Source organism: Lactuca virosa, chromosome 4, assembly GCF_052849685.1.
Source record: "Lactuca virosa cultivar CGN04683 chromosome 4, Lactuca_virosa_CGN04683_v6, whole genome shotgun sequence".
Taxonomy (NCBI): domain Eukaryota; kingdom Viridiplantae; phylum Streptophyta; class Magnoliopsida; order Asterales; family Asteraceae; genus Lactuca; species Lactuca virosa.
The window spans coordinates 472,738,068-472,764,639 of record NC_136429.1 but is presented as its reverse complement, the minus strand read 5'-3'; the positions used below and the strand labels follow the sequence as shown (position 1 = coordinate 472,764,639).

Genomic DNA, 26,572 nt, shown 5'->3' with positions numbered 1-26,572 from the left:
CTCGAGCAAGCTACAAATTAAACAAATACATAGTAATTGATCTTGTGAGAACTACCTAATTAACAAGGAGATGATGACTACGAGGTGGGTTTAATAGTGACTATGGTGTGCAAAAGCTTTAAGCTTTTTGTCAGTGGCATACATACAAGGAGATGAGAGAGTGCGACTTTTTGTTCGATAAAATGATGGTATATAAATGGATTCAAGGGGGGATAATAAATGGCTAATTAAAGATAGAGAACTAACCCTCACCGAAGCTGGAAATAACTCACTCACTGGTGTTCATGCCAAAGATCGTACAATTTTGTCTTTTCTATTTAATTTTTCATCTATAAAATAGGTCCAAACTGTTTTCACCATCTTTTCGTAAATATGTTTTTAACTACAATGATCTGGATTTAATTAAAAATATTTGTGGCCAATTCCAACGGTTTTAAAATCCAAATTTTCATTTTAAAATATTTTCATTTTGGAATTGGGATATGGGATGGATGGGTCAAATAAAAAAAAATAATAAAACATAAAGCATCAAAATGAACAACTTACCACTATCTCTATCCATAATCACATATTTATATTTTACAATCCATAATTGAAGTGTACAAGTTTTGCATTACGAGACTCTTTGAAAACTTAGAAAAATTGAACAAATCAACATTCAACTCAAAAAATAGAGCAATATTCTCACTTTTGAGAAACTGATTTACTGATAAACATACTACATTTCGTGTATGAGTTTGAATAGTGAGTGTAATACTCCAATTCAACTCCATTTCCAACTCCAAAAATAGAGCAATATTATTCACCAAATGGCTTAAGATTTATCATGTTGTGCATCATTTTTATACAAAATTTTGACGCAAAAAAATGCGTTACAGTTGAAGAAAGGTGAATTTGATTGTCACAAAAGAAGTTCAGAAAAATAATTTAAAAAAATCGTTGTATGAGAAAGTATAAAAAATAACTTGTCTTCTGTTCTTCTTCAAAATCTACAAGCACCCATATCGATGCATGCTGTTCAGTTGCATTCCCCAAAACTTATTTTTAAAGCTATAAGATATTTTCATGTATATAAGATCATTCTCAATGCATTGAACTCTTTAAAGTTTAATGGATTGTCACATCAACATTCCATTAACTATATCATTTTATCCATTAAACTCTACACCCTATTAAACTCTTAAGAGTTTAATGAATTTCCACATCAACATTTAATTATATATTTTTATAAATAATATTGTAAAACTGTAATATTACATTAATTAGAAATTAAAAATTACAAATTATAAATTATTAATTAAAGATTGTTATATATGTTATTGTTTTAAAATATTTTTAAGATTTAAATATTTTTTTGTTTAGAATATTATAATATAAATTAAGTTGATGATTTAAATTATTGAATATAAAATAAAATAAATTACAAATATTATAAGTAAGAAAATAATGACATATATCTTGTGCATGTATGTACGGTGTAATTATTTAAATATAAAGTTTTATTGGTAAATTGGTAAAAAAAAAATGCATACCACCGGGGATTAAACCCCAATTCATTGAACTTCACCCACAATGGTGGGTTTATGTATTGAACTCACATTTTCCCCATTAAACTCACCATTAAATCCTCATTGGGGATGGTCTAAGTATATTGTTTTATATTAAAGTGGTATGATTAGCAATTAAACAAAACACAAACTGTACGTATATATAGCGATAAAGTTGAATTACATGCAAAATACAAATCTAACTCTACTGTTTATTTTTAACCTAGCCAACGTATATTACCCCACACCATTTGTGTCCCATTTAAAACTTGGATCTCTGGTGTAATTTCCTAGTCGGACTCCTCCACCGGAAAATTGGTCTTCGCCGACTTTCCTCTATACTGAATGTTGGCGACGTCGTAAGCTCTGGCGGCCTCTTCTGGAGTATCAAAAGTCCCCAGCCACTTCCGCTCATATGTCCCCGGAACCATTATCTCTGCCGCCCATTTCCTCGACGGCCGGAGACGAACTCCTCTGTAAATCTTCTTCGTTCTCTTTCCAGTCTCTTCTCCACTGCAGCCGGTGAACATTTGACACCCCAAACAGTGTTCCGGGATTGGCAATCTACATTCGCCGCAGAGTTCATGCTCCACCGGCGACGGCTGACTTCGAGAATTTCGCATCACACTACTGCTTGTAGCGGCGGCGTTTCCGCCGAAAATGAGATACCAGAGTGCTGAAACAATGGCGGAATTCTCGTCTTCGAAATTGATGGTCGGATTCTCCATTTTTTATGAAGAACGGGTAAAGTGGTTTCCTTGGCGCCATTATATAATTGCAATTTGCGCGCTGCTGCTGAACGTCGAAGCTCACGTTGTAATTTCAGTCAAGCGCCGATGATGACAGCGGGGAGCGAGGGTTGATACTTAGGGCTGTAAACGAACCGATCGAACACGAACGGGGCTTGTTCATGTTCGTTCGTTTAAGTTAGCCAAACAAATAAACGAACACGAACGGATAAACGAACGAGTTTCCTTGTTCATGTTCGTTCGTTTAACAAATTACATTGTTCATTTTCGTTCGTTTATGTTCGTGAACATGCTAAACGATCATAAACAAACGAACATAAATGAACAAAGATAAAAAAAAACATAATTGAAGATATATGAACATAAATGAACATATAACACACTAATGTAATTAAACACAATCAAGCATATGTGAACATAAAATGAACTTAGATGAACGAACGTAAAGGAAAAACATAAACGAACATAATTGAACGAACGAGATCATTGTTCATGTTCGTTCGTTTAACTAAACGAACGATAATTTGTGTTCATGTTCGTTCGTTTATTAAATAAACGAACATAAACGAACTTCCCGCCGAACGATTCACGAACAGTTCGTTGAACGTTCAGTTCGTTTACAGCTCTATTGATACTTGATAACAACATAAAGTAGAACTGTGTCGACTGTCGTTTGCTAACTGATATTTGATAAATTATAACCCCCTCTTCTTTGAAATGTTTTTCACTATAGTCCCAACAGTGTTAATTCTTAGATATATCATGAAAGTAGTTGAGCTTTTCTTAAACATGAAATATTTTGATTTTCATTTCCTGTAAATTTAAAATTATTTCTATGTATTCTTATTTATTTAGAATAGGCTAAAGGAAGTAATTTAGACACACTCACAATATTCTTGAGGTGACATGCCAAATAACATCCTTATTGTTTGGCATGTCGAGATTTTATGAAAACGCACCCCAATATCGATTTCTTTCTGTCAATCTGACCCAACTAAGACTACCCCATTGGGGGATTTTTGCGAGCAGCTCGTTGGGAAAAATATATTAAAAAAATAAAATGAAACAATCCTTTGTGAACTTGCTCGTGTGGGCGCCCGTCCCAAATTGTATTGCAAATTCATGACACGTCTACAAAATGGTTTTAAGAAACCAATTAATTTTTATGCTAAAAAGTAATTTTTGTTTATAAGTAATTTTTATCTTTAATATAAAATAAAATAAAATATATCAAAATATCTAATTTATTTTTCTTTTACAGAATAAGACCAATATTGATATATATAGTTTTATAAATATAAAGTTTTAATGTAAAATAGGTTGGGTTGGGTTGCTAACGAGTGTAAATAATTGGATTGGATTGGGTTGTATATTTGAAAAAGAAATAAATTAATTTTTTATTGAAAAGTTCGATTGGGTTGGATTGCTAATGGGGATAGTCTAACGGTTAGCTTTTGTATCCAATATAAATATCAATCAACCCTACCATTTTATACCATATCTATACGTCTATTATTTCTCTCAATTTCACTTAAAATGTCTTTATTATCTTCCTTTTCGGTAACTTGAATGGTGAGGCAAGCAAGGACGTGCGTTTTGCAAAAGCATTTGAGAGAACGTTCGATATTTTAAGCAATGAGGAAGCTGAAAGTGCGTTTCAGAAAAAATAAAAATATATAGAGAAAGATCCTGAAGTTGCTTACCAACTATACGGAGTTGAGCAAATTGATCTCAACTTCGAATCCGTAGATGATTTGGATGATGAATTTTTAGACGTAGACTACACGTCACATGTTTTAATTTCTTTTTTTGCATGTTTAAGTTTTCAAGTTTCTAATTTCTTCTTATGCATTTCGTATTTCAATTAATGAAAATTTTGTTTTCATATAATTAAAATTGTTTTAAATAAAAAATGGAATGGCATGTGGTATGTCAAAGAAGTAGGAATGGTGTTGTAGAACGTTAATGTAACAAATAAAATATAGTGATAAAAAGGATATCATTTTTTTCTAACAAGGTTAAAAGTTACAAGATTAAAAGTTATAACATGCAAGTTTGGCTCAATTTTGTGGAAAATGGTTAATTTCTAAATGATTATTACCAAGTCAATCATGATGATTTGCTTTTATTCTATCCGTTTTTTTTTCTTCTAATAAGTTCATTATTTACCTTGTAAATAGGTTAGATCATGTAGTTTTTTGATTTTCACCATTTACAATTCTATAACATCGGTGATTGTTATCTAGAGTAGAACCATTTTTAATACATCTATTAGAGTGTATGAAGTCATGTGGGCTGAGAAGAAAGATGGGGTAGATATTGTCGGTACCTTCATGAACACCATTAGATTAAGAGAGGTGTACACTCTTTACCCTAATAAGTGCTTCAACAAAGTTCAAACGTGCACACTCACTTTACATAAGCACAAATTCATAAAAATGTATTTCAAATATATAAAATGATAACGCCATATACATGTATATTCGATCTTATACACTATTATTACATTTTTTTTATTTCTTTCATCGCGTTTAAGTCTCCATATAATGTATTTTCCACTTTTTTTCATCACGACCTACGTAATCACTTACAATATGATTGGAAGCATTAAGTTTTTCTAATTTAATATTCATATTACATTTTTTTAGCGGCGAGCAACTATATTAAAAAAAAACAAGGATTTAAACGAGAAGCTCAAGTTAATCACAAAGAACTGAAGAAGTTTGCAAAATACGGCATACACCAAATAAACCAATCAAGATTTTTAAACTTAAACCTACTTTTAATCCCATTAAACGTGTTCAAACTGATATCATCCGTCACAAATAGAACCGCCGCCTCTCATTCATGTACATGATGTCGTTACGCGCCTTCCAGATCAACCATAAAAAAAAGTGGACAAGAGACAAAATAATCTTTTGGACAGATTTACCACATGCTATGGAATTAAGCAACTCCACTATACTAGAACAAGAAGTAGGTTGAACATTGAACATGCCCGACCAATCAATCCTCCACCTCTAAATAGCCGTAGCATAACCAAAAGAAAAAATAAATGATCAATCGTCTCCTCAGTAGAATGATGGAACGGACAAGCAATGGAAGAAACATTAATCCCACGAAAAGCCTAATTTGGAAGAGTTGAGATCCTGTTTTTGACCAATCTCGGTACAAAACAATTAATTTTGAGAGGTATCCAGTTCACCTACTTAAAAATCACAATTTGTTTATCCACAAACTTATCAATAAGTTGCATTAAAGCCTTCAGAATTGTCGCCATTCTATTGCCATTTGTCATAGCCCCTATTAAAATGAAACTTGCCCACCTTATCCATCTAGTTGGTTAGACTCCTTACCCCTTCTCATTTCTCGAGTCTAATCCCACATCCAATGGGGTTCAACACGAACATCAACATTCACCTATCCATAACCAAACAATCTTTATTTCTCTCCATGGCATATAAATTAGGACAAAGATCCTTCAAAGCAAGGTCACCACACCAAATATATTTCTAAAGGTATGTTTTGTCTCCACATCCCACCACCTTTTTAAACAAATTATTCAACGAAATGCATTTGTTCTCAAGATCCATCTCGACTTGAGAAATATTGAACCAAACTCCATTTATAGAACTTTTAGCCAAAGGCTTCCCATTAACAATCTTGAGATTATAGATGAATTTAATATATACCCCTAAACCGAGAAGAATCAAGATCACATAATTTCAAGCTTGTTGATGGGGAGCCTTTGGCTAGCATCATCTAGGAGACATAATTAATAAAAAATATTGTTATCTTTAATTAAATCCAAAAAGTTAATACTATGTAAATATTTTTTATATTATTTTATATGTATAAGTGAATATATCGAACATTGTGACTTATTAATCTAACTATTTTTCTCAATACAATGTGACTCATATTGCTAACAGTTATTTCCTAGTTAATATGTTCGGGTTAAATTTGTTGATTTTTTTTATATTTATTTTAATGTCACAGTTTCAAGAGAAATAAAATGTATTTGTTAACAACATTGATCAAATGGCACTATATTCATTTAATAATATCCTTACTTATATGTACTAACTACGAGTGTTACATGAATAGTTTAAGATCTTATAAATACTAATTTTTGTTCATTTAACAACCATAAGAACGACCATCAACCGTCGAATGTTGATGATAAGGGATTATTATTAACAAGGGGTTACATTTTTTAAAGATAATATCATTCATATGAATTTTAGAGATTCTATAACATGGAATTCAGATAGGTGAATTTGATTGTCACAAAAGAATGCGTTACAGTTGAAGATAGGTGAATTTGATTGTCACAAAAGAAGTCGAGAGAAATAATTTAGAGGTGTCAATATGGGGAAAAGTAATTAAAGAATAATCGTTGAATGAGAAAGTATAAAAAAAATAACTTGTCCTCTCTTCTTCTTCAAAATGTACAAGCACCTATATCGATGCTTGCCGCTCAGTTGCATTCGCCAAAACTTATTTTTAAAGCTGTAGGCTATTTTCATGTATATAAGTATACTGTTGTATATTAAAGTGATATGATTGGCAATTAATTAAACAAAACAAAAAACAGTACGTATATAATTATATATAGCGATCAAATTGAATTACGTACATGCAAAATACAAATTTAACTCTACTGTTTACTTTTAACATAGCCAACGTATATTATCACACCATTTGTGTCCCATTTAAAACTTGGATCTTAGGTGTCATTTCCTAGGCGGCGTTTTCAGGGTACTCCTCCACCGGAAAATTGGTCTTCGCCGACTTTCCTCTATAGTGAATGTTGGCGACGTCGTAAGCTCTGGCGGCCTCTTCTGCAGTCTCGAAAGTCCCCAGCCACTTCCGCTCTTTCGTCCCCGGAACCATTATCTCCGCCGCCCATTTCCTAGATGGACGGAGACGAACCCCTCTGTAAATCTTCTTCGTTCTCTTTCCAGTCTCTTGTCCACCGCAGCCGGTGAACATTTGACACCCCAAACAGTGTTCCGGGATTGGCAATCTACATTCGCCGCAGAGTTCATGCTCCACCGGCGAAGGCTGACTTCGAGAATTTCGCATCACTCCACTGCTTGTAGCGGCGGCGTTTCCGCCGGAAATGACATACCGGAGTGCTGAAACAATGGCGGAATTCTCGTCGTCGAAATTCAGGGTCGGATTCTCCATTTTTTATAATTATAAAGTGGTTTCCTTGGCGCCATTATATAATTGCGATTTGCTCGGTGCGGATGAACGTCGAAGCGGACGTCGTGATTTCAGTCAAACGCCGAGTATGACAGCGGAGAGCGAGGGAGGGTTGATAACAACATAAAGTACAACTCTGTCGTTTGCCTACTGCTATTTGATAAATTATAACCCCCTCTTCTTTGAAATATTTTTCACTACAGTCCCTACAGTTTTAATTATTAGATATATCATCAAAGTAGTTGAACTTTTCTTAATCATGAAGTATTTTTATTTTCATTTCCTGTAAATTTGAAATTATTTCTATGTATTCTTATTTATTTAGAATAGCTAGGTTAAAGGGAGTAATTTCGACACACCCATAATATTGTTGAGGTGACATGCCAAATACCATGTTTATTATTCGGCATGTCGAAATTTTATGACTCTGCATCTAAATGTCGATTTCTTTCTCCTAATCTCACCCAATTAACGATTAGTTTCTTTTTCCAATATAAATATTAATCAACGCTCCCATTTTATACCACGTCAATACGTCTACTATTTCTCTCATTTTCACTTAAAATGTCATCATTATCTTCCTTTTCAGTAACTTGAATGGTGAGGCAAGCAGGGACGTGCGTTTTGCAAAAGCATTGGAGGGAATGATCGATATTTTAAGTAATGAGGAAGCTAAGTGCGTGTAAGAAAAAACAAAAATATATACAAAAAGATTGTGATGCTGCCCACCAACTATACGGAGTTGAGCAAATTGCTCAAAGTGGAATCTATAAATTATTTGGATGATGAATTTTTAGACGTAGACTAATTTTTTTGTATGTTTAAGTTTTTAAGTTTCTAATTTCTTATTATGCATTTCATATTTCAATTAATGAAAATTTTGTTTTCATATAAATAAAATTGTTTTAAATAAAAAATGGAATGGATGTGGTATGACAAAGAAGTAGGAATGGTGTTGTAGAGTTGTAGAACGTTAATGTAACAAATAAAATATAGTGACAAATAAGATGGGGTAGATATTGTCGATACCTTCATGAAACACCATTAATTAGATTAAGAGGGATGGACATTCTTTACCCTAATAAGTGCTTCAACAAAGTTCAAACGTGCACACTCACTTTACATAAACACAAATTCATAAATATGTATCTCAAATATATAAAATGATAATGCCATATACATGTATATTCTTATACTCCATTATTACATTCTTTTTATGTCTTTCATCACGTTTAAGTCTCCATATAATGTATATTCCACTTTTTTTTCATCACGTGCTCATCACCTACGTTATCACTTACAATATGAATGGAAACATTAAGGTTTTCTACTTTAATACTCATATTACATTTTTTTTAACGGCGAGCAACTATATTAAAAAAAGAAAACAAGGACTTAAACGAGAAGCTCAAGTTAATCACAAGAAAGTTTGCAATATGCAACATACACCAAATAAACCAATCAAGATTTTTAAATTTAAACCTACTTTTAATCCAATTAAACATGTTCAAACTGATATCATCCACCACAAATAGAACCGTACGCAGTGGCGGACGCTGAACGTTCTACTAGGGGTGACACTAAAAAAAATTTCCGAAAAAATCTAAATTAGTAGTGGTACTCTTATTTTAAACCGGTACACCTAATAGAAAAACATAAAAAAAAAGCATAATTTTTTTTTACACTAGGTGTCGTAATCGGAGCAGTGGCCCGGGACCCCCCGGGCACCACTAAGGTCCGCCACTGACCGTACGCCTCTCATTCATGTACATGATGTCGTTACGCACCTTCCAGATCAACCATAAAAGAGTAGACAAGAGACAAAATAATCTTTTTGACATATTTACCACGTGCTATGGAATTAAGCAACTCCACCATACTAGAACAAGAAGTAGGTTGAACATTGAACATGCCCGACCAATCAATCATCCACTTCCAAATAGCCATAGCATAACCACAAGAAAAAATAAATGATCAATCGTCTCCTCAGCAGAATAACGGAACGGACAAGCAATGGAAGAAACGTTAATCCCACGAAAATCCAAATTAGGAAGAGTCGGGATCCTGTTTTTGACCAATCTCCATACGAAACAATTAGTTTTGAGAGGTATCTAGTTCACCCACTTAAAAATCACAGCTTGGTTATCCACAGACTTATCAATAAGCAGCCTTAAAGCCTTAACAATGAAGAAATCAAAATTGTCGTCATTCTATTGCCATTTGTAGCCCCTACTAAAATGAAAGTTGCCACCTTATCCATCAAAATATCTAGTTGATTAGACTCTCTCCCACTTCTCATTTCCCGAGTCCAATCACATAACCAATGGGGCATTAGCATCAACATTCATCACATTCAGAACCAAACAATCTTTATTTCTCTCCATGACATATAAATTGGAACAGAGATCCTTCAAAGCAAGGTCAATCACACCAAATATCTTTCCAGACATATGTTTTGTGTCCGCATCCCACCACCTTTTTAAACAAATTATTCATTGAAATGCCTTTGTACTCAAGATCCATCTTGACTTGAGAAATATTGAACCAAACTCCCTTTATAGAGCTTCTATCCAAAGGCTTCCCATCAACAAGCTTGAGATTATTGATAGATTTAATACCCCCAAACCAAAAAGAATCAAGATCACATAATTTCAAGCTTGTTGATGAGAAACATTTGGCTAGCATCATCTATGAGACATAATTAACCAACAATGTTGGCATTTGTTTTTTGCCATTACATTTTTTTATATTTTTGATATTCGAGGTTGTATATTATATTTTTAACAAATCTTACAAATATACTCATGGAGTTTTCAAATATATCTTTATTAATATTCTTGATATTAATTTTCTATCAAAATATTGTTATAAATGAGAAAAAATGTTATCTTTAATTAAATACAAAAGGTTAATAATATGTAAATGATTTTTTTTATTATTCAATACGTATAAGTAAATATATCAAACGTTGTGACTTATTAATCTAACTATTTTTTTCTATACAATGTGACTCATATTGCTAAAAGTTATTTCCTTGTTAATATGTTCGGGTTAAATTTGTTGATTTTTTGTTTAATATTTATTTTGATATATGTCACCATTTCAAGAGAAATAAAACGTATTTGTTAACAACATTGATAAAATGGCATTATATTCATTTAATAATATCCTTACTTACATGTACTAACTACGAGTGTTACATGAATAGTTTAAGATCTTATATATACTAAATTTTGTTCATTTAACAACCATATGAGCGACCATTAACCGTCGAATGTTGATGATAAGGGACTATTATTAACAAGTGGTTGCATTTTTTATAGATAATATCATTCATATGAATTTTAGAGATTCTATAACATGGAATTCAGATTATACAACTTTATTTTTAGATTCGTTAACAACGTGAATTTCACGTTATCTATTGTGCTCAAAGGAATACAATCACTCATTTATTTATGATTTTTAAATTTCGTCATGTGTTCTTAAATAATGAAAATTTAAATTGACTACATAATACTACCCGATTTCAGTAGATTTACTGATTACAATATAACAAAATCGTGACATAAATTATAGGCATATTGGAAGGAATTAGAAATTTGATGTCAAAACAATAAAATTGGCTAGTAAACATTTTGTAGCACTCAAAAAATAAAGGGAACAGTTTCAGCATTTCATAATTTAAGAGTGAAATTTTTATGAAGAAAGAAACGTGATGGGTTATAAACTGAAAATTGAATAACAAAATATGTGGATCCGATTCACACACGGATTGCATTCGTTTGTTATGAAAAATATCTTAAATTTATGAAATGAAATGCCTATAAAAAGCGACAAATGAAAATCACAATGAAACAATACTCATTACATTAACCTTGGGGACATTCCGGTTACGCTTTGACGACTCTCCTCCCACGTCCCAGTTGATGATAATCATTATTCCCACAACAACAACTTTATGTATTCATTTCTCTACCCTACACCCTTGGTTCAGTTCAAGATACACATCATGATTCTAGCTTTGAGATTGAGACTGTGGAGACAAGTTCATGTTCATCAACGTTAGACCATGCTTATGGAGGTTGTTCTCTTCCATTGTAGTGTGTAGAGAAGAAGTATCAAAATCATTATCGTTCTCATCTCCTAGATTATTTAAGAGTAGTCGATAGAGAACTTAAAAGTCTTTGGCAACAGTTGGATGGATCTCCACCACCGACTTAATTTGCTCCAAAACTGGAGCAAAGCTGCAAATTAAACAACCGTTTGTAGCTAGGAAATCCATAGTAATCGATCCTTTGAGAACTACCTAAGGAGATATGATGATTATGACGTGGGTTTAATAGTGACTATGGTGTGCAAAAGCTTCAAGCTTTTTGCAGTGGCATACATACAAGGAGATGAGAGAGTGTGACTTTATGTTCCATGAAAATGATGGTATATAAATGGATTCAAGGGGGGACAATAAATGGCTAAAGATGGAGAGTTATAACCCTCACATGTGGTGTTCATGCCAAAGATTCTACAAAATTGGGACCATTTTTGCAATTTTGTCCTTTTATTTAATTTTTTCATTTATAAAATAGGTCCAAACTGCTTTCGCCATCTTTTAGTAAATACGTTTTTAACTACAATGATATCGTAGATATTTTTGTAATCATTGTCCTTTGATTAAAAATATTTGTGGGCAACTCCAACGGTTTTAAAATCCAAAAATTAAAATATTTTCGTGTTGGAAGTGGGGTATGAGATGGGGACACTAGATCACTAACTCCAAATAAGAAAAACAATAAGACATAAAGCATCAAAATAAATAACTTACCACTATCTATATCCATTATCACATCACATATTTATATTTTACAATCCACAGTTGAAGTGTAGAAGTTTTGCGTTAAATGAAAATTTAGAAAATTTGAACAAATCAACATTCAAACAGTTAAGAAATAACAACAAATCAAAAACTATTTAATATTTATATAACGATCTTCAACATGAAATAAGAACAAACAAGCCTACAAAGTTTTCAGTAGAAATCTCACTTTAATTTTGAGAAACTGATTTACTGATAAACATACTACAGTTCATCTTACTCATGAGTTTAAATAGTGAGTGTAATGTTCCATTTCCAACTCCAAAAATAGAGTAATATTATTCACCAAATGGCTGGAGATTTATCATGTTCTGCATCATTTTTATACAAAATTTTGATGCAAAAAAATGCATTACAGTTGGAGAAGATCTTAGAAAAGAATTTGAAGAAAGTTGATTTGATTGTCACAAAAAAAAAGTCTAGAGAAATAATTTAGAGATATCCTAGGCATGTTGTCCCCTAAATTAAATCAAAGTGTTCAACCCAGGTTTTAAAACCCAACGTGCACTTCCTTATTTAACTTGTGCATAAAAAAGTCACCGAACCCAATTGACCCACTTGAATTACTGACCTGTTGACCCGTATTCGTGACCCGGTAAACAAACGATTAACCCATATTCACAACACACGTAACATGTAACATGTCATCCATTTGGACACGTTCATTACCATATCGATTTTTCCCGGATCAACGTCCTCTTCCTTGGCTACATCCAAAGCCACCCGATTTTAACTCCAAGGCCATAATATTCACACCGTGTAGTTTCTCCAATCTCTTCCTTTGTTTCGTTTACCTTTGTTCAAAGAGACATCAACACCGACCAAGAAAACAAAGCCACCTGCTTCACCGTTTACTTTCAACCTGTCAAATGTCAAATGAACTGAATCCAAAGCCACCTGCTTTGATAGATCCTCCCTGCCTGCTTTTTACGCACCTATGCCGGTCTCCCTTTATCACGAGCAAGTCCATGTTTCTTCTTCGCTAATGATTGTTGTCCGGTTAATGTAACTACTGCCTTTTGAATTTTCTGTCTTCTGATTTCAACCGATCAACACTCGCAACAATCATACATTCTTTCTGAATTTTCCCTCCAAAACCAGTTGCCGACCCGCTGCTTCTACAGCTCTGGCAGCCGTGCAGCCAAAGCTCTTTCCGCCTTTGAAAGTGGACTCTCAAACCAGCCCTTTTCAACATTTGTTCTGATACCAAGTGTTTGTTTTAAACTTAATGGATCGAATGTTATGAACAAGAAAGAAAAGGAAAAATAGAGGGAATAACACACGAAGAGAAACTATGTTGTTTAATACTTCAAAACTCTTATTAGTGAACACGATTACATCTATTCTTTTTATAAGGAAAAAAAAAACTTGTCTTCTCTTTGGATGAAATCTTCATCCAAAAATATGGAAAAAAAAAAAAGTAATTAAAGAATAATCGTTGTATGAGAAAGTATAAAATAACTTGTCTTCTCTTCTTCTTCTTCAAAGTCTACAAGCACCCATATCGATGTTTGCTGCTCACTTGCATTGGCCAATTAAACAAAAACACAAAGAGTATATATAGCAATCAAATTGAACAACATGCAAAACACAAATTTAATACTATAGTGTACCTCTAAAAATGTATATTACCCACCATTTGTGTCCCATTTACAATTTGGATCTTAGGTGTCATTTATACGTCGGGGTTTTCTTGGTAATCCTCCACCGGAAAATTTGTCTTCGCCCTGTTTCCTCTATACTGAATGTTGGCGACGTCGTAAGCTCTGGCAGCCTCTTCTGCAGTATCGAAAGTTCCCAGCCACTTCCGCTCATGTGTCCCCGGAATCATTATCTCCGCCGCCCATTTCCTCGACGGCCGGAGACGAACTCCTCTGTAAACCTTCTTCTTCGTTCTCTTTCTCGTCTCTTCTCCACCACCGCCGGTGAACATTTGACACCCCAAACAGTGTTCCGGGACTCGCATTCTACATTCGCCGCAAATTTCATGCTCCACCGGCGACGGATGACTCTGAGAGCTTCCGGTTTCACTACTGCTTGGAATGACGACGTTTCCGCCGCAGATAACATACCGGAGTGCTGAAACAATGGCGGAATTCTCGTAGTCGAAATTGATGGTGGGATTGTTCATTTTCTCTGAAGAACGGATAAAGTAGTTTCCTTGGCGCCATTATATAATTGCAATTGCGGCGGTTGAAGGTCGAAGCTCACGTGGTAATTTCAGTCAATGAGTCAAACGGCCGAGGATGACAGCGAATTTTCAAACGCCGAGGATATCTGCGGGAAGCCGAGGATTGATAGCAACATAGAACTCCGTCGTTTCCTACATGCTATATTATAAATTATAACCTCTTCTTCTTTGAAAATTTTTACTACCAGTCCCTACATTGTTGATGTTTAGATATATCACGAACTTAAAGTAGTTGAACTTTTCTTAAACATGAAGTATTTTTATTATCGTTTCCTGTAAGTTTTTATGCATCTCAAATTCCTAAAAAGATTGATGTCATAAAAATTTGTATGCATCTAATATTTATGAAAAGATTAATGTCATAGATGAGTAGAAAATTATCTTATTACATTTTAAAAAACATGATTATTTTATGAAAAAATCAGAATATAAACATCTGAAATTTTATTTTCATAAAAAAACTATTACTTTAATGGGATATTATTAAAAGAACAAATAATTTGTATGTATTTCAAAGTTCATAAAAATTTTTATGTATCTCAAATTTATAAAAAGATTATTGCTATAAAAGTTTGTATGCATCTCAAATTTACAAAAAGACTAATATCATAAATGAATACTATAAGTGGTAACAAAATTTTTGTTCAAACGTATATCTATTTTTTTCAACTAATACATGTTTTTCTTCTTTTATTTTGTTGTTCAACAAATGGTAGGTTCTTTAATATTTTTAAAATAAGTCTTAATTTTGTTGGTATATAATTTATAGTAAATGTTGAAAAATTAGGTGTGTCTGAGGACCCACCTTGTGATATAGCGGCACCGTACTTGTTTCAAAAGAAATAAAACATATATGTTAATAAAAATGACAAAACAACATTATATCCATTTAATGTATTAAGTAGGGGTGAGCAAAAACCGTACCACAACTAAAATTAACCGTTAAAACCGCATAAACCGCAACTGCAATAAAAACCGATGGTGAGGTTTTCAGTTTCTCAAAAACCGCAAATTTGCGGTGCGATGCGGTTATTAGTTTTCAAAAACCGCAAAAAAAACTGCACCGCACCGCATATATTATATTCAATTTTTTTATTAATTATTAATATATTAAATATTAAAAATAAGACAAGTTTCATAGATGAAAGAATGATAAAATTCTAGAAGACAAAAATATTGATTTTTTGTTATGTTTAACTTTGGAAAATGGTGAAATTTCAAAATTTGAAGATATTTATTGTTATTTATTAGTGATTTCTCGTTTTTAATATATTAGTTATTTGTGATTTAAATTAATTAACTTATACCTTTTTTTTATTACAAGTAATATGTTTGAACTCTTAAAATCGTTTAAACTCTAAACTGCGGTTAAAAAACTACACAAAAGAACCGCACCAAATCCATGCGGTTAATATACGAAAAAAAAAAAACAAAACAAAACAAAACCGCACCGCAAAAATAACCGTCTAACCGCAGAGCAAAAATAACCGCACCAAGCGGTTTTGAAAATAGATTAACCGCATTTGCGGTTAGTGTTGATGTTTTGGTTAATAACCGCACCGCACTTACCCCTAGTACTAAGTATGAATAATACTAAAATGATTGAAAACGCAAGAACAATTCTCAACTACCTATTGGTTTAGATGTACGGTTCAAATTAATGTATCAATTTTGTAACCAATAATAAATTTAAATTAATTTAGTTTAAATTAAAGATAACAAAAGGCGATTAGAGTAATTTAACTAATTACCATAATTTTATCGGCTCATATAATCTCTCATCTATCTCTCCCCTCTAAACATACGACTCATCATCTCTTTTATTTTTTCTTTCTTGTAACGTAGAAGTCGACTGATGATATGTCAATATCGTCTCGCTGGCATCGCCTCTTTTCCGCCCTAACAACCTGCCTGGGGTTTTGTTCATGTAACAACCATAAGAATCACCATCAAAACGTCTAATGTAGATGATAAGGGACTAGTATTAAAAAATGGTAAATTTTTTTATTTTTAATTTTATAGATAATATGAATTTTGTAGATTATATAACATGGAATTCGGATTATACAACTTTATTTTCTAGATTCATTTTTTTTAATCGGAAGATATATATATATATATTAATAGCGTCACACGATTAGCAAGTAACTAAATCGAGAACAATGTGAATTTCATGTTATCTAAAGTGTATTTTCAAATTTATCATGTATTTATGGTTCGCCCATAATTATGTATTGGTCACTATGTAGTTTTAATATTATAATTATATATATTAAATCACAAGGGCCTTAGCAATAATAACTTTTTAGGCTATAGGTTTTTGCCATAAATTTTTGGTGAATATGACACTTTTCGTCCCTAAAGTCAAAATTTTTACATTTTTGTGTTTTGATTAAGTCTTTAATGACTTTGACATTTTTAGTCCTTGCAGTCAAAAGTTTTATATTTTGGTGTTTTTGCCAGAAATCTTTAATGAATTTGACACTTTTTGTCCTTGTACTCAAATCTTTTACATTTTGACATAAAAACACAAAAACCCTTCTTTTGAACTTTGCCACTATATTTTTCCAACTTTTGCAACTTTAACATTATTGCCACAACATTTTTGAATTTTCTTCACCAGTGTCCCTTCTTTTGGTTGTACACTTTTGACATCTAATTTTAGGGGTTGTCGACTTTCTACTCTATTTGTGGTGATTTAAAGTTTTAGCACATATATTTTAAAGTTTGCCGATTTTTCCCATATTACCCAAAAGCAGCGTAGCCGCAGATTCTTTGCTAGTTATAATTAATTCTAAGATGTGCTTAAAGGAATACAATCACTCATTTATTTAGGATTTTTAAATTTAGGAGGTATAAATTTGAAGAACTCTCCAATTTCACTTGATTTACTAATTAAATTATAACAAAAATAAAATGTAAAGTATAGGCATATTAGGTGAAATTAGAAATTTGGTGTCAAAACAATAAAATCGGCTAATAAACTTTTTCAAGAGATCCAAAGTTTTCTCATTTGAGGTGTGAAAAATCAGACCAGGATTAATACTTCGTTAGAACAGAATAAGAAAAACTGGTTATTAGAAATTGTCTTAATCGGTATACGCGTCTATCACGTACTTGTGTAAGAAATTGATTGCCTTGCTCCCTACCTCCGACTCCTTATGTGCTCACTGTGACAAACGAGAGAAAAAAGTCCAAAATCGAAGCAAGAATTCGATCCCCTCTACTGTTTGGCTCATCCCACTCACCAACAATCAATTTCTAATTTTCTATCATCTGGGATTGAATCAAAGTCGATCAAGCAAAATATGAAGAATTTGGATAACACCCTAAGAAAACTCAAGTAAGCAACCACAGTCAATTTTTTCAATCTTTTAATGTGTTATATGTAATGCATACCACTATAGTGTATTAACTTTGAGGTATAAACCAATATCAATCTTTCAATATGTATGAATAGCAATGTACATTTTTGTTTTACCCTAACAATGTGTAAGAATAGCATTGTAGTTCTATTTTATATTTGTATGTATAGGTACGAATTTCGTGTATGAATTTTCCCTATGAATAAAAGTACATAGCAATTCTTCTATTCGTTGATGGCAATTCGGTTTCCGTTTTTTCCGGTTCAGTCCCATTCGAACCGGTTACATCCCAAATTTGAGCCTCGTTTTACCCATCAAGTCATTTTCTCAAAACTATATCCCAATATATTTTAAGATAGCATTTTTTAACACTAAAAAAATAAAGGGAACGGTTTAAAATTTTCAATATTTTCGTAAGTAGTTTTAATAAAGAAAGAAACATGATGGGGTAAACTGAAAATTGAATATCAAAATCTGTGGATCCAATTCACACACGGTTTACATTCGCTTATGAAAAATATCTGAAATATATGAAATGATATGCCTATAAAACGACAAATGAAAATGACAATGAAACAGTGCTCATTTCAGCAACATTTGGGACATTTGGCTACGGGTGCTTTAGAGTTATAATTTCTCTTTATTTATGTACAACATAAATAAATAAATAAAATTACGTCTTGCATTTGCATAAATAAATAAATAAATAAAAATACGTATTGCATTTCTCTTTATTTATGTACAACATAAATAAATAAATAAAATTTCGTGCTTTAGAGTTATAATTTCTCTAACTTTCACAACTTTATAAAAAATCGAATTTCACAAAAGAAAAAGAGATTTCAAGAAGGCTAAAATTTACACAGATTCAAAATCAGATTATCATAAGTAGATCTTGTCTCTAATCGTCAAATCCGAATGAATCAAAATTTCTGGCAATTGAGAAAGAAATCGAATTATCGAAATGAGGCAGCGTCGCACCGACTGTAGCTCTTGATTATAGTTGCTAGAAGGTTTGATTCAAAAAATAAATAAAATAATTTCCCATTCAACGGTGCCGTTTCAGGAGAAAAAAAAAGGAAGAAAGCGAAAATAAGAAGGATACAAAAGAATTGAGTTTCACTTTTCTAAAATCGTGAAAAAGGAGAAATAATCAGACTATCGTTTCTAAAATGAATTTCGATTCAATAACTCTCGATTTGTCACGAATCGGTCTGGTTTGGTTATTTCGGTGGTAGATTATACGAATTCAATAAATCAGAAAAAAGGAGGAATAAATCGAACTTGAACTCTTGAAGAAGAAATAGTGGAAGAACTATCTGTTGGATTCTAGAGAATTGGTTGTGTCGTTTCGATTTTCTATAGACATCGATTCCTAATGACTTATGATTTATGAAGCCTTGGAAGTCGGACGAACGCCAAATCAAAATCAGGCTCCTGCTCCCGCTCGTCTTTTGGATGAGAGAATTGGGCTTTAAAAACTAGTCCACGAGGCTTAAAAATAATGGGTGTTACTATATAACCAATATAACATGTGTAAAATGGGGCTCTTTAGCATTTGGGGGCCTGGGACGGTAGCCCAACTTGCCCAGACCTATGAGCCGACCCTGGTCAAATCACATTTTATGTTATTTAAAACATTGATATATATATATATATATATATATATATATATATATATATATATATATATATATATATATATATATATATATATATATATACACACCAATTATAAAACGGCACATGTCCATTTATTTAAATTACAAAAATCGACCTTATAATATGGAATAATTTGTCTGTTTGGCCCTTAATTTCCTTTTTCATAAACTCAAAAGGTACCTATTTTTTATTTTAATTAGATGGTTATTTATATATTATTTATTCATTATTAAATATCATACAATTAATTAAAAAGAAACAGTTTCATCCTACCCAAACCATTCCATATTTGATATTTCTACATTCTTTGTATCTCTTCGAAGAACATCAGACAACCGGACACAGTCACCAGAAATGTCGGACGTCGTCGGATCATCGGACTTTAGACGACAAAAACAACCTACACCCTCTGAAACCTCCTTACAATGTCGATTTGAACTCTAAAACCGACAGAAATCACACGTTGTCGCTCTCTTCTCTAAACCCTCCAGAAAACACCAAATGTGCCAGACCAGTTGTAACATCCTAAAAATGCTAATAAAAAATTTCATTTTCAAATCATTCATTTCATACAATGTTTGCTCCAAAATAGTCATAGTAAAATGTACCACAATCATCACAATAAAATAACAATCATCAATGCGGAAAATCGTCAAGGGATATTGCGCAGTCAAGTCGGGTCATTCCCTTTGGAACTGGAAGTGCCTGAAAATGTTAAAACCACAAAATCATAAGCATAAAGCTGAGTGAATTTCCAAAAATACTACATATCATACATAACATCGTGCCCTGCCCAAAATATCGAGCCCCCCATCATATCGGGCCCCACCTACATATCGGGCCCCACCCATCATACCAACGGGCCCCTCCCAGCATACAAAGGGCCCCAACCCAGCATACAAATGGGCCAAACCCAACATTCAAACGGACCCTGCCCAACACACAATGCAGGAGTCACAAAGACAGCTAGCATCCTACACAGTAAAGTGAGAAGACTCACTTATCTCATAAAGTCAGATAAACCACAACTTGGTGCTACGCAATAGGTGCTACAACACACCTATTGAATCAAACAAGGTATAACCTTAATATATACTCTAGAACTAACAATTTGACCAAAATTCAACCCAGGTTAACAAGTCAATGGTCAAGGTCGAAGTCAACAGTCAACATCGCCATCAACTGACCCTCACATCGTGACCATCCCATTATGACGTCGTGAGAAATGCACTTGAACCGATCCCAAACTCGATTATGATCCAATGCAACCAACTCAGTCTCGATCCAAGCCACTATCACATCATGATGGTCTACCCACTCGTGACAGAATCCGTCCAAAATAACTGGGAAACCCCGAGTCGTCATGTCGTGACGAGGAGGATGTCACATCATGAAACTGGGCTTTCTAAAGCTTAATGGATTCAACCCTCTATCCATTAAGTCATCTACTCATTCCTTCTAGAAGGCTTCCTAATATCCAATACAACCTAAAAATCGATGGTTTTCAGCCATGCATGTCCATTGTATGTCTAAAGCTCAAACCAGGTAAAAAAAATGGAGAAATTACACTATGAATCTCATGCATGGGTTCAATATACGAGCAAACTTCATATCTGATCCATATGTTCAACAAGGGACTTCAATGACCCATAAAGTTGCCAACTTTATGGAATCCAACCATTACAACTTGCTCAAACGTGAATATTGATGTGTAATATAAGTACTAGTTTTAAAACCAAATAATCTAGACTAACCAACACAAATAGGCAGTGTACCTAGTCGATTAATAGGATACTTCAGGTAAGTCAGGTATCGAACACATGGAATGGAAATAACAACTAAAATTATCTACTAAAGCTATCTAAGTAAATTATGCAAATAAATAGGTGTTTTTCTAGTTTTACAAGTCTATAAACTAAAAAGCAATTAGCAAGGAATTGCTTTAGACTAAAGAAGAAAACAAGAAAACAGTTTTTAATTCAAGATATTATAAAGGCTTTCATTTAGATGAGATTCACTTACTCCTATTGTTGATTTTGTGGAAAGTGCAATGGATTATAGTGTGGTTGTTTACCGATTCCTAGATTTATTAGAATTATGATCAAAAGGCTAATATTTTAGCTTAACAAATTCATTCATTTAATGATCAAGTGAACAAATTAATAAGAAAACTAGTGTGAAGTTCGAATTATGGAAGACTTGTAATTTTGAATGATATAATTGGTTTAAAAACATCAATATAATATATGATTGTTCTTCATATATTAGCTTTCATATCAATTTACCGACTTTTATATTTAATCCTAGGTTTTTTGTTAAAACACTAGTCCTTTAACCTTATTATTCACAAAGTCATAAGATTCAAGGAAACTAAGAAAGATAGTTCCTCAAATCTCAATTAAACTCAACAATAAACAAAAAAGAAGTTGTCATTATCATAAGATGTTCTTTTAACAAGCAACCATAATATAAGTTATTAAATATTGTTGGGTCTAGCGTGTTGCGTCATATGGGCTTAATGTTGATATTTTGATTACCCGGTTTGGGCCTGTCCAACCGTGGTTTAAGCATTAGGGTTAGCTTATATATTTTGCATGCATGTATAGCATTAGAGAGGGAATTCTCATTAATAGCTTTTGCATTGTAACCCTAAACACACCTCTACAGTCGAAGTTCTTCATCGAGCTCTTCTGAGGTGTGAGATATTAATCGTGCGACATCTTTTGATCCATCCTTGTGTTCTTTGATTGCTTCATTCTTGTTCATCTGTTTTGAATCTATCAATCTAATAACGCAATAATCTCATCAATTGGTATCAGATCAAGAGACTGTGTAATATTTACACATCTCTTCTGTTTGAAGAATCCATTAGGGTTTCCGCTTTTGTCGAATATATAGAAGATGTCTTCTTCTTGTCGACGGTGTATCTGGTGTTCGATAAAACCCTTGTTTCAACTTTACAAGTCTGATTCAAGCAGATTAAAAGAAGAAGTTTTTCATCATGTCTCACGACGATTCTCAAGTCAATCCAATCAACATCTCCAATAGTATAGGATCCACTACGAGGGTTCCCATTCTCTATACTCAAGATTATGAAGTATGGGCGCATCACTTTGAAAACTACGTCGTTGGATCTCAAGATAATGGCTATCTTATCTGGGAAGCAATAACATTGGGTCCGTTCGTTCACTCCGGAACGAACAGAACGATCAAGACTCAAAAAGAGTATCACCAACTCTTGGCGGACGTAGACAAGATCCCTCAAGACGAAAATGACAAGGTGTTCTGCAATATTAAAGCCATGAGAATGATCAGATTCGCTTTGCAAGCCGATACTTTCCGTTTAGTAAGTTCATGCACTACAGCTAAAGAAATATGGGATAGGTTGAAAGAATTATATTCGACTGATGAGGATCTAGAGCACTCGATCCAAACTCTATTGCTCTATGAGTTCGGTGCTTTCGAACAAAAACCTGAAGAGAAACTCATTCAGACATTCGATCGTTTCAACCATCTGCTTAGTAAAATGATGAAGCATGACATTGAAAGGAAGGTGATCGAACAAAAGGTCACGTTCATGAATGGCTTAAGACACGAATGGATGGCAGTGGTCTCGACTGTGAAGGCACATGAGCAATTTAAGTCCTACTTGTTGGATTAATGTCTAAGTCCATAACTATAATTGGTAAGACTTGACCCGACCCGGCATGGTCCATTTGGGTTGCATGGCATCATGCATTTGGATAGACTATAATGAGAGAAATAACACTTAAGGTTGGTTAATATATTATAAGTTCTAATATATTAATAAGGTTATTTAATTAGTATTGATCAAGAATTAATTTGGAATTAATTAAGTGATCAAAAGGAGACTAATTAAATATATGGGTTGATTGTGTAAATCATTCATTCTTATATATGTGGGCTTGTGATCCAAGATTTCTTATGTTGGACTAAGTCCATGGGGTGACCCATGGATACTCCATGGAGGTTAAAATCCATGGAGCATAAGGAATGGGTAAAGTTATGAGTTACATGGTGTAACCCTAATAGCCACCATATAAAAGAATCCCATGGCTCAAGAAATCGTGCACTAATGTGTGAATATGAGGGCTAGACGATTTCAACGAGTGTTCCATTTCTCTCAAGTCATTCCATGTGCATTTGGTGTTGTGTGAACCATTTGAGGTGTCACACTTGGGGCACTAGGCACTCAAGCTTCATGGAGACAAGCTACATCAAACAAAGGTATGTATTCTATCCATTTGATTACCCAAGTATCAAGTATTGTATGCTAGATAGGGTAATACCTTGGAAAGTTCATAATTGCATGTATAATAGAGAAAACATAGATCCAAGGTATTTAGGGTTGCATGTACACTTAGGAGTGTTACAATGCGCAAAACCCATCAGTGGTATCAGAGCCAGGTTGTTTTCTTGTTATACTTGCAAAATTAGCTGAAAAATCGAATTGTATTAGTTTAAAAGTTATGCTAATTACTTGAAAAAAATTTGATGTGAATTATCTTTGTTCATATGAGTTTATTAGATTAATAGAAAAGTTAATTGATTATGTGTTTTCAATCCATTTTAATCTAAGAGTTGATTCTAAAATGTGTTTTTGTAACTTGTCCTCAAGTTATATGAAAAGTCACATTTAAGTTTCATAAAACTCATAAAAAGTTGGCAATGGTTACAAAAATGAAGAGTCTTGTCCTCATTAAATGGTTTTATGACTCCATAACTTGTCCTCAAGTTATGGAGGTTCAAGAGTCACTTCATTAAATGATAAAATGTGTAACCTTAATTAGTTCCATAAGTTACAAAAATAAAGAAAAGTTACATTCTTTTATTAGTTTAAAGTCTTCCATAACTTGTCATCAAGTTATGGAACTTGAAGAGTTTTTTTTTTGATTAAAACTACTTTAAACACATAAGTTATGGAATTAATTAGTTTTGAATATTTTCAAAACTTGCCCTCAAGTTTTGGAATTTGTAAAGTTTTCCCCATGAATACTTTAATTCCAAGTTAGCCCTTAGAATTTTAAAAGTTAAAATTCAACCCTTATACTTTATAGTATTATAAGTTAATAATAAATATATGTATAAGAGCAAGTCAGTCTTACCGTTAGTAGGCCTCATTCACGAAGCCGATCTATAAGGGGGGGGGGGTATAAGGTTACTGCCTATAAAATGGCAGTTTAATGGGTGTCCACTCTCACCCACCGCTTCCTTGACTGCTGGAGGGTCGTTAGCCGAACGGGTAGGACAAGGACTATAATTCTCCCTTCATTAAAAGTATTAATGATAAATACTAAGTAACTAAACTTTTTATAAATTCCCAATCTTAGTTACTTAGGAAAATGTGAATAAGGTGCTAATCCATGAAATTACACTTTGCACTTTGTTTAAACCGTTAGTGGAGCGTGTGTGGTTAACCGGCACACTAACCTGGATTTAACAAAGTAGGCAAAGGGTAACTTAATATTTATCATAGTATCGGTGGAGCTCGTGTGGTTAACCGGCACATCGATTGAGGGGTAAATATTAAGGGTACCAAGTATATTTGCATGGTTACTTCACACCTTGTTTTGTGATCCTCGGCATCCCAGTCACAAAACCTGAAGGGCACACTCGAGATTGAAACATGCCATTGAAAAGTTCAATGAATCTCAAAAGATCTAGGAGTTTCAAATCCAATTAAAAACCTAATTACATTATTTCGTTTTTCATGGTGGAAATTGGTAAATCGTCATTTACCTACCTTCAACTATTTTATAACTCGGATTACGGCATCCCTCTTCCAGTTATAAATAGGTTGTTGGATCCTAGCCTTAATATTTCATATTGGGTGTTATATTAAGGACTTTAGATCAACTATCTTGAATATCTCCCAAAAGATGTCTAGTTCAGACATCTATGATCTTCCCAAATCTCTTGGAACTTTACTTCCTCCACCTCCTCCAATTATTCTCCCTAACCCACAAGTTCAAAGGTCACTCAAGCCCTAATGGCAAGCAAGGTCTATGTGTGATCACAACTTAGAGATGAAGTCACATATTGACAAGCCGGGAGAGTTGGGTGTCAAAGTCTTGAGAAAGTTGGATGTTCAATCACTTTCTAAGTCACATAGTGAGTTCCTTTGGGACTACTATGAAACAAACTATGACATGAACCTTAATGATCATATCTATTTGCTTGGTGCTGCTGAATCAGCAATGATTTGGAACGATAGTAAAGCAAATTTGATTAGAAGATCAACTTCCCAAAAACTTTATGGACAGTGACAATGGTGACACTGGAAATCCAGAAAAAGCATTCTCTTCCCAATGGAAAGGGATTGGCCATAGTCAACCCGGTTGACCAAATGGTAAAGAGAAAGGCTAAGTCTGAGATAGTCCCATTACCAAAGGGTCCATATGTTTATTTTGCCAAAGGAAGGGGCGTTGATTGCAAAGCTGCCAAATTTACCTAAGGATGTTAAAGTCAATAAGTTTGACTCTACATCAGGTAGAGCCCATTATCTAACTATGTTAAGTTCTATTCTGAGATCCTCATTACATGATGTGACTGGGTCACATGTTGATGTTTTAAGAATCAAAGAATAGAGAGAAATCTTAAAGGAAGTATATGTTGATTCTGATCGCGAAGGTGGATTTCGATCGCATCAGAATTTTGAGCAAGGAATAGATAACAACAATTTTCCATGTGGATTGTAAGGATAAGTTTTTCCGCAAAGTTTTAAAATAAAAGAAAATTGTTTAATTTTATTTATTTGAAGTATCCTTACAATGGTATTTGTGGAAAATTGTTGCTTATATGATTCCACTGACAGCAATATTGGAAAATGGATTTGATTCTTTCATTTGTGGTAGTGTCTAAATTTACCAAATCAGGAAAGTTCCTCATCGCCCAAGTTTCAATTGGACCGAAACTTGGAATCATGCAAGTTGAATAGTATGATGAATGAGAAC

The 26,572-nt window shown here is 33.3% G+C and overlaps 3 protein-coding genes across 3 annotated transcripts; all 3 read right to left on the bottom strand.

Annotated features, from left to right (window-relative positions):
- Positions 1–1,837: 1,837 nt before the first annotated feature.
- On the bottom strand, positions 1,838–2,275 carry LOC145106843 (ethylene-responsive transcription factor ERF071-like). The gene has a single exon (XM_079043772.1). The coding sequence runs from the start codon at positions 2,273–2,275 to the stop codon at positions 1,838–1,840; it is 438 nt and encodes a 145-aa protein (XP_078899898.1).
- Positions 2,276–7,039: 4,764 nt separating this feature from the next.
- Positions 7,040–7,489, bottom strand: LOC145106842 (ethylene-responsive transcription factor ERF109-like). Its single transcript, XM_079043771.1, has one exon. It carries the CDS (start codon positions 7,487–7,489, stop codon positions 7,040–7,042), a length of 450 nt encoding a protein of 149 aa, XP_078899897.1.
- A 6,566-nt stretch (positions 7,490–14,055) lies between these two features.
- On the bottom strand, positions 14,056–14,511 carry LOC145106841 (ethylene-responsive transcription factor ERF109-like). The gene has a single exon (XM_079043770.1). The coding sequence runs from the start codon at positions 14,509–14,511 to the stop codon at positions 14,056–14,058; it is 456 nt and encodes a 151-aa protein (XP_078899896.1).
- Positions 14,512–26,572: the final 12,061 nt, after the last annotated feature.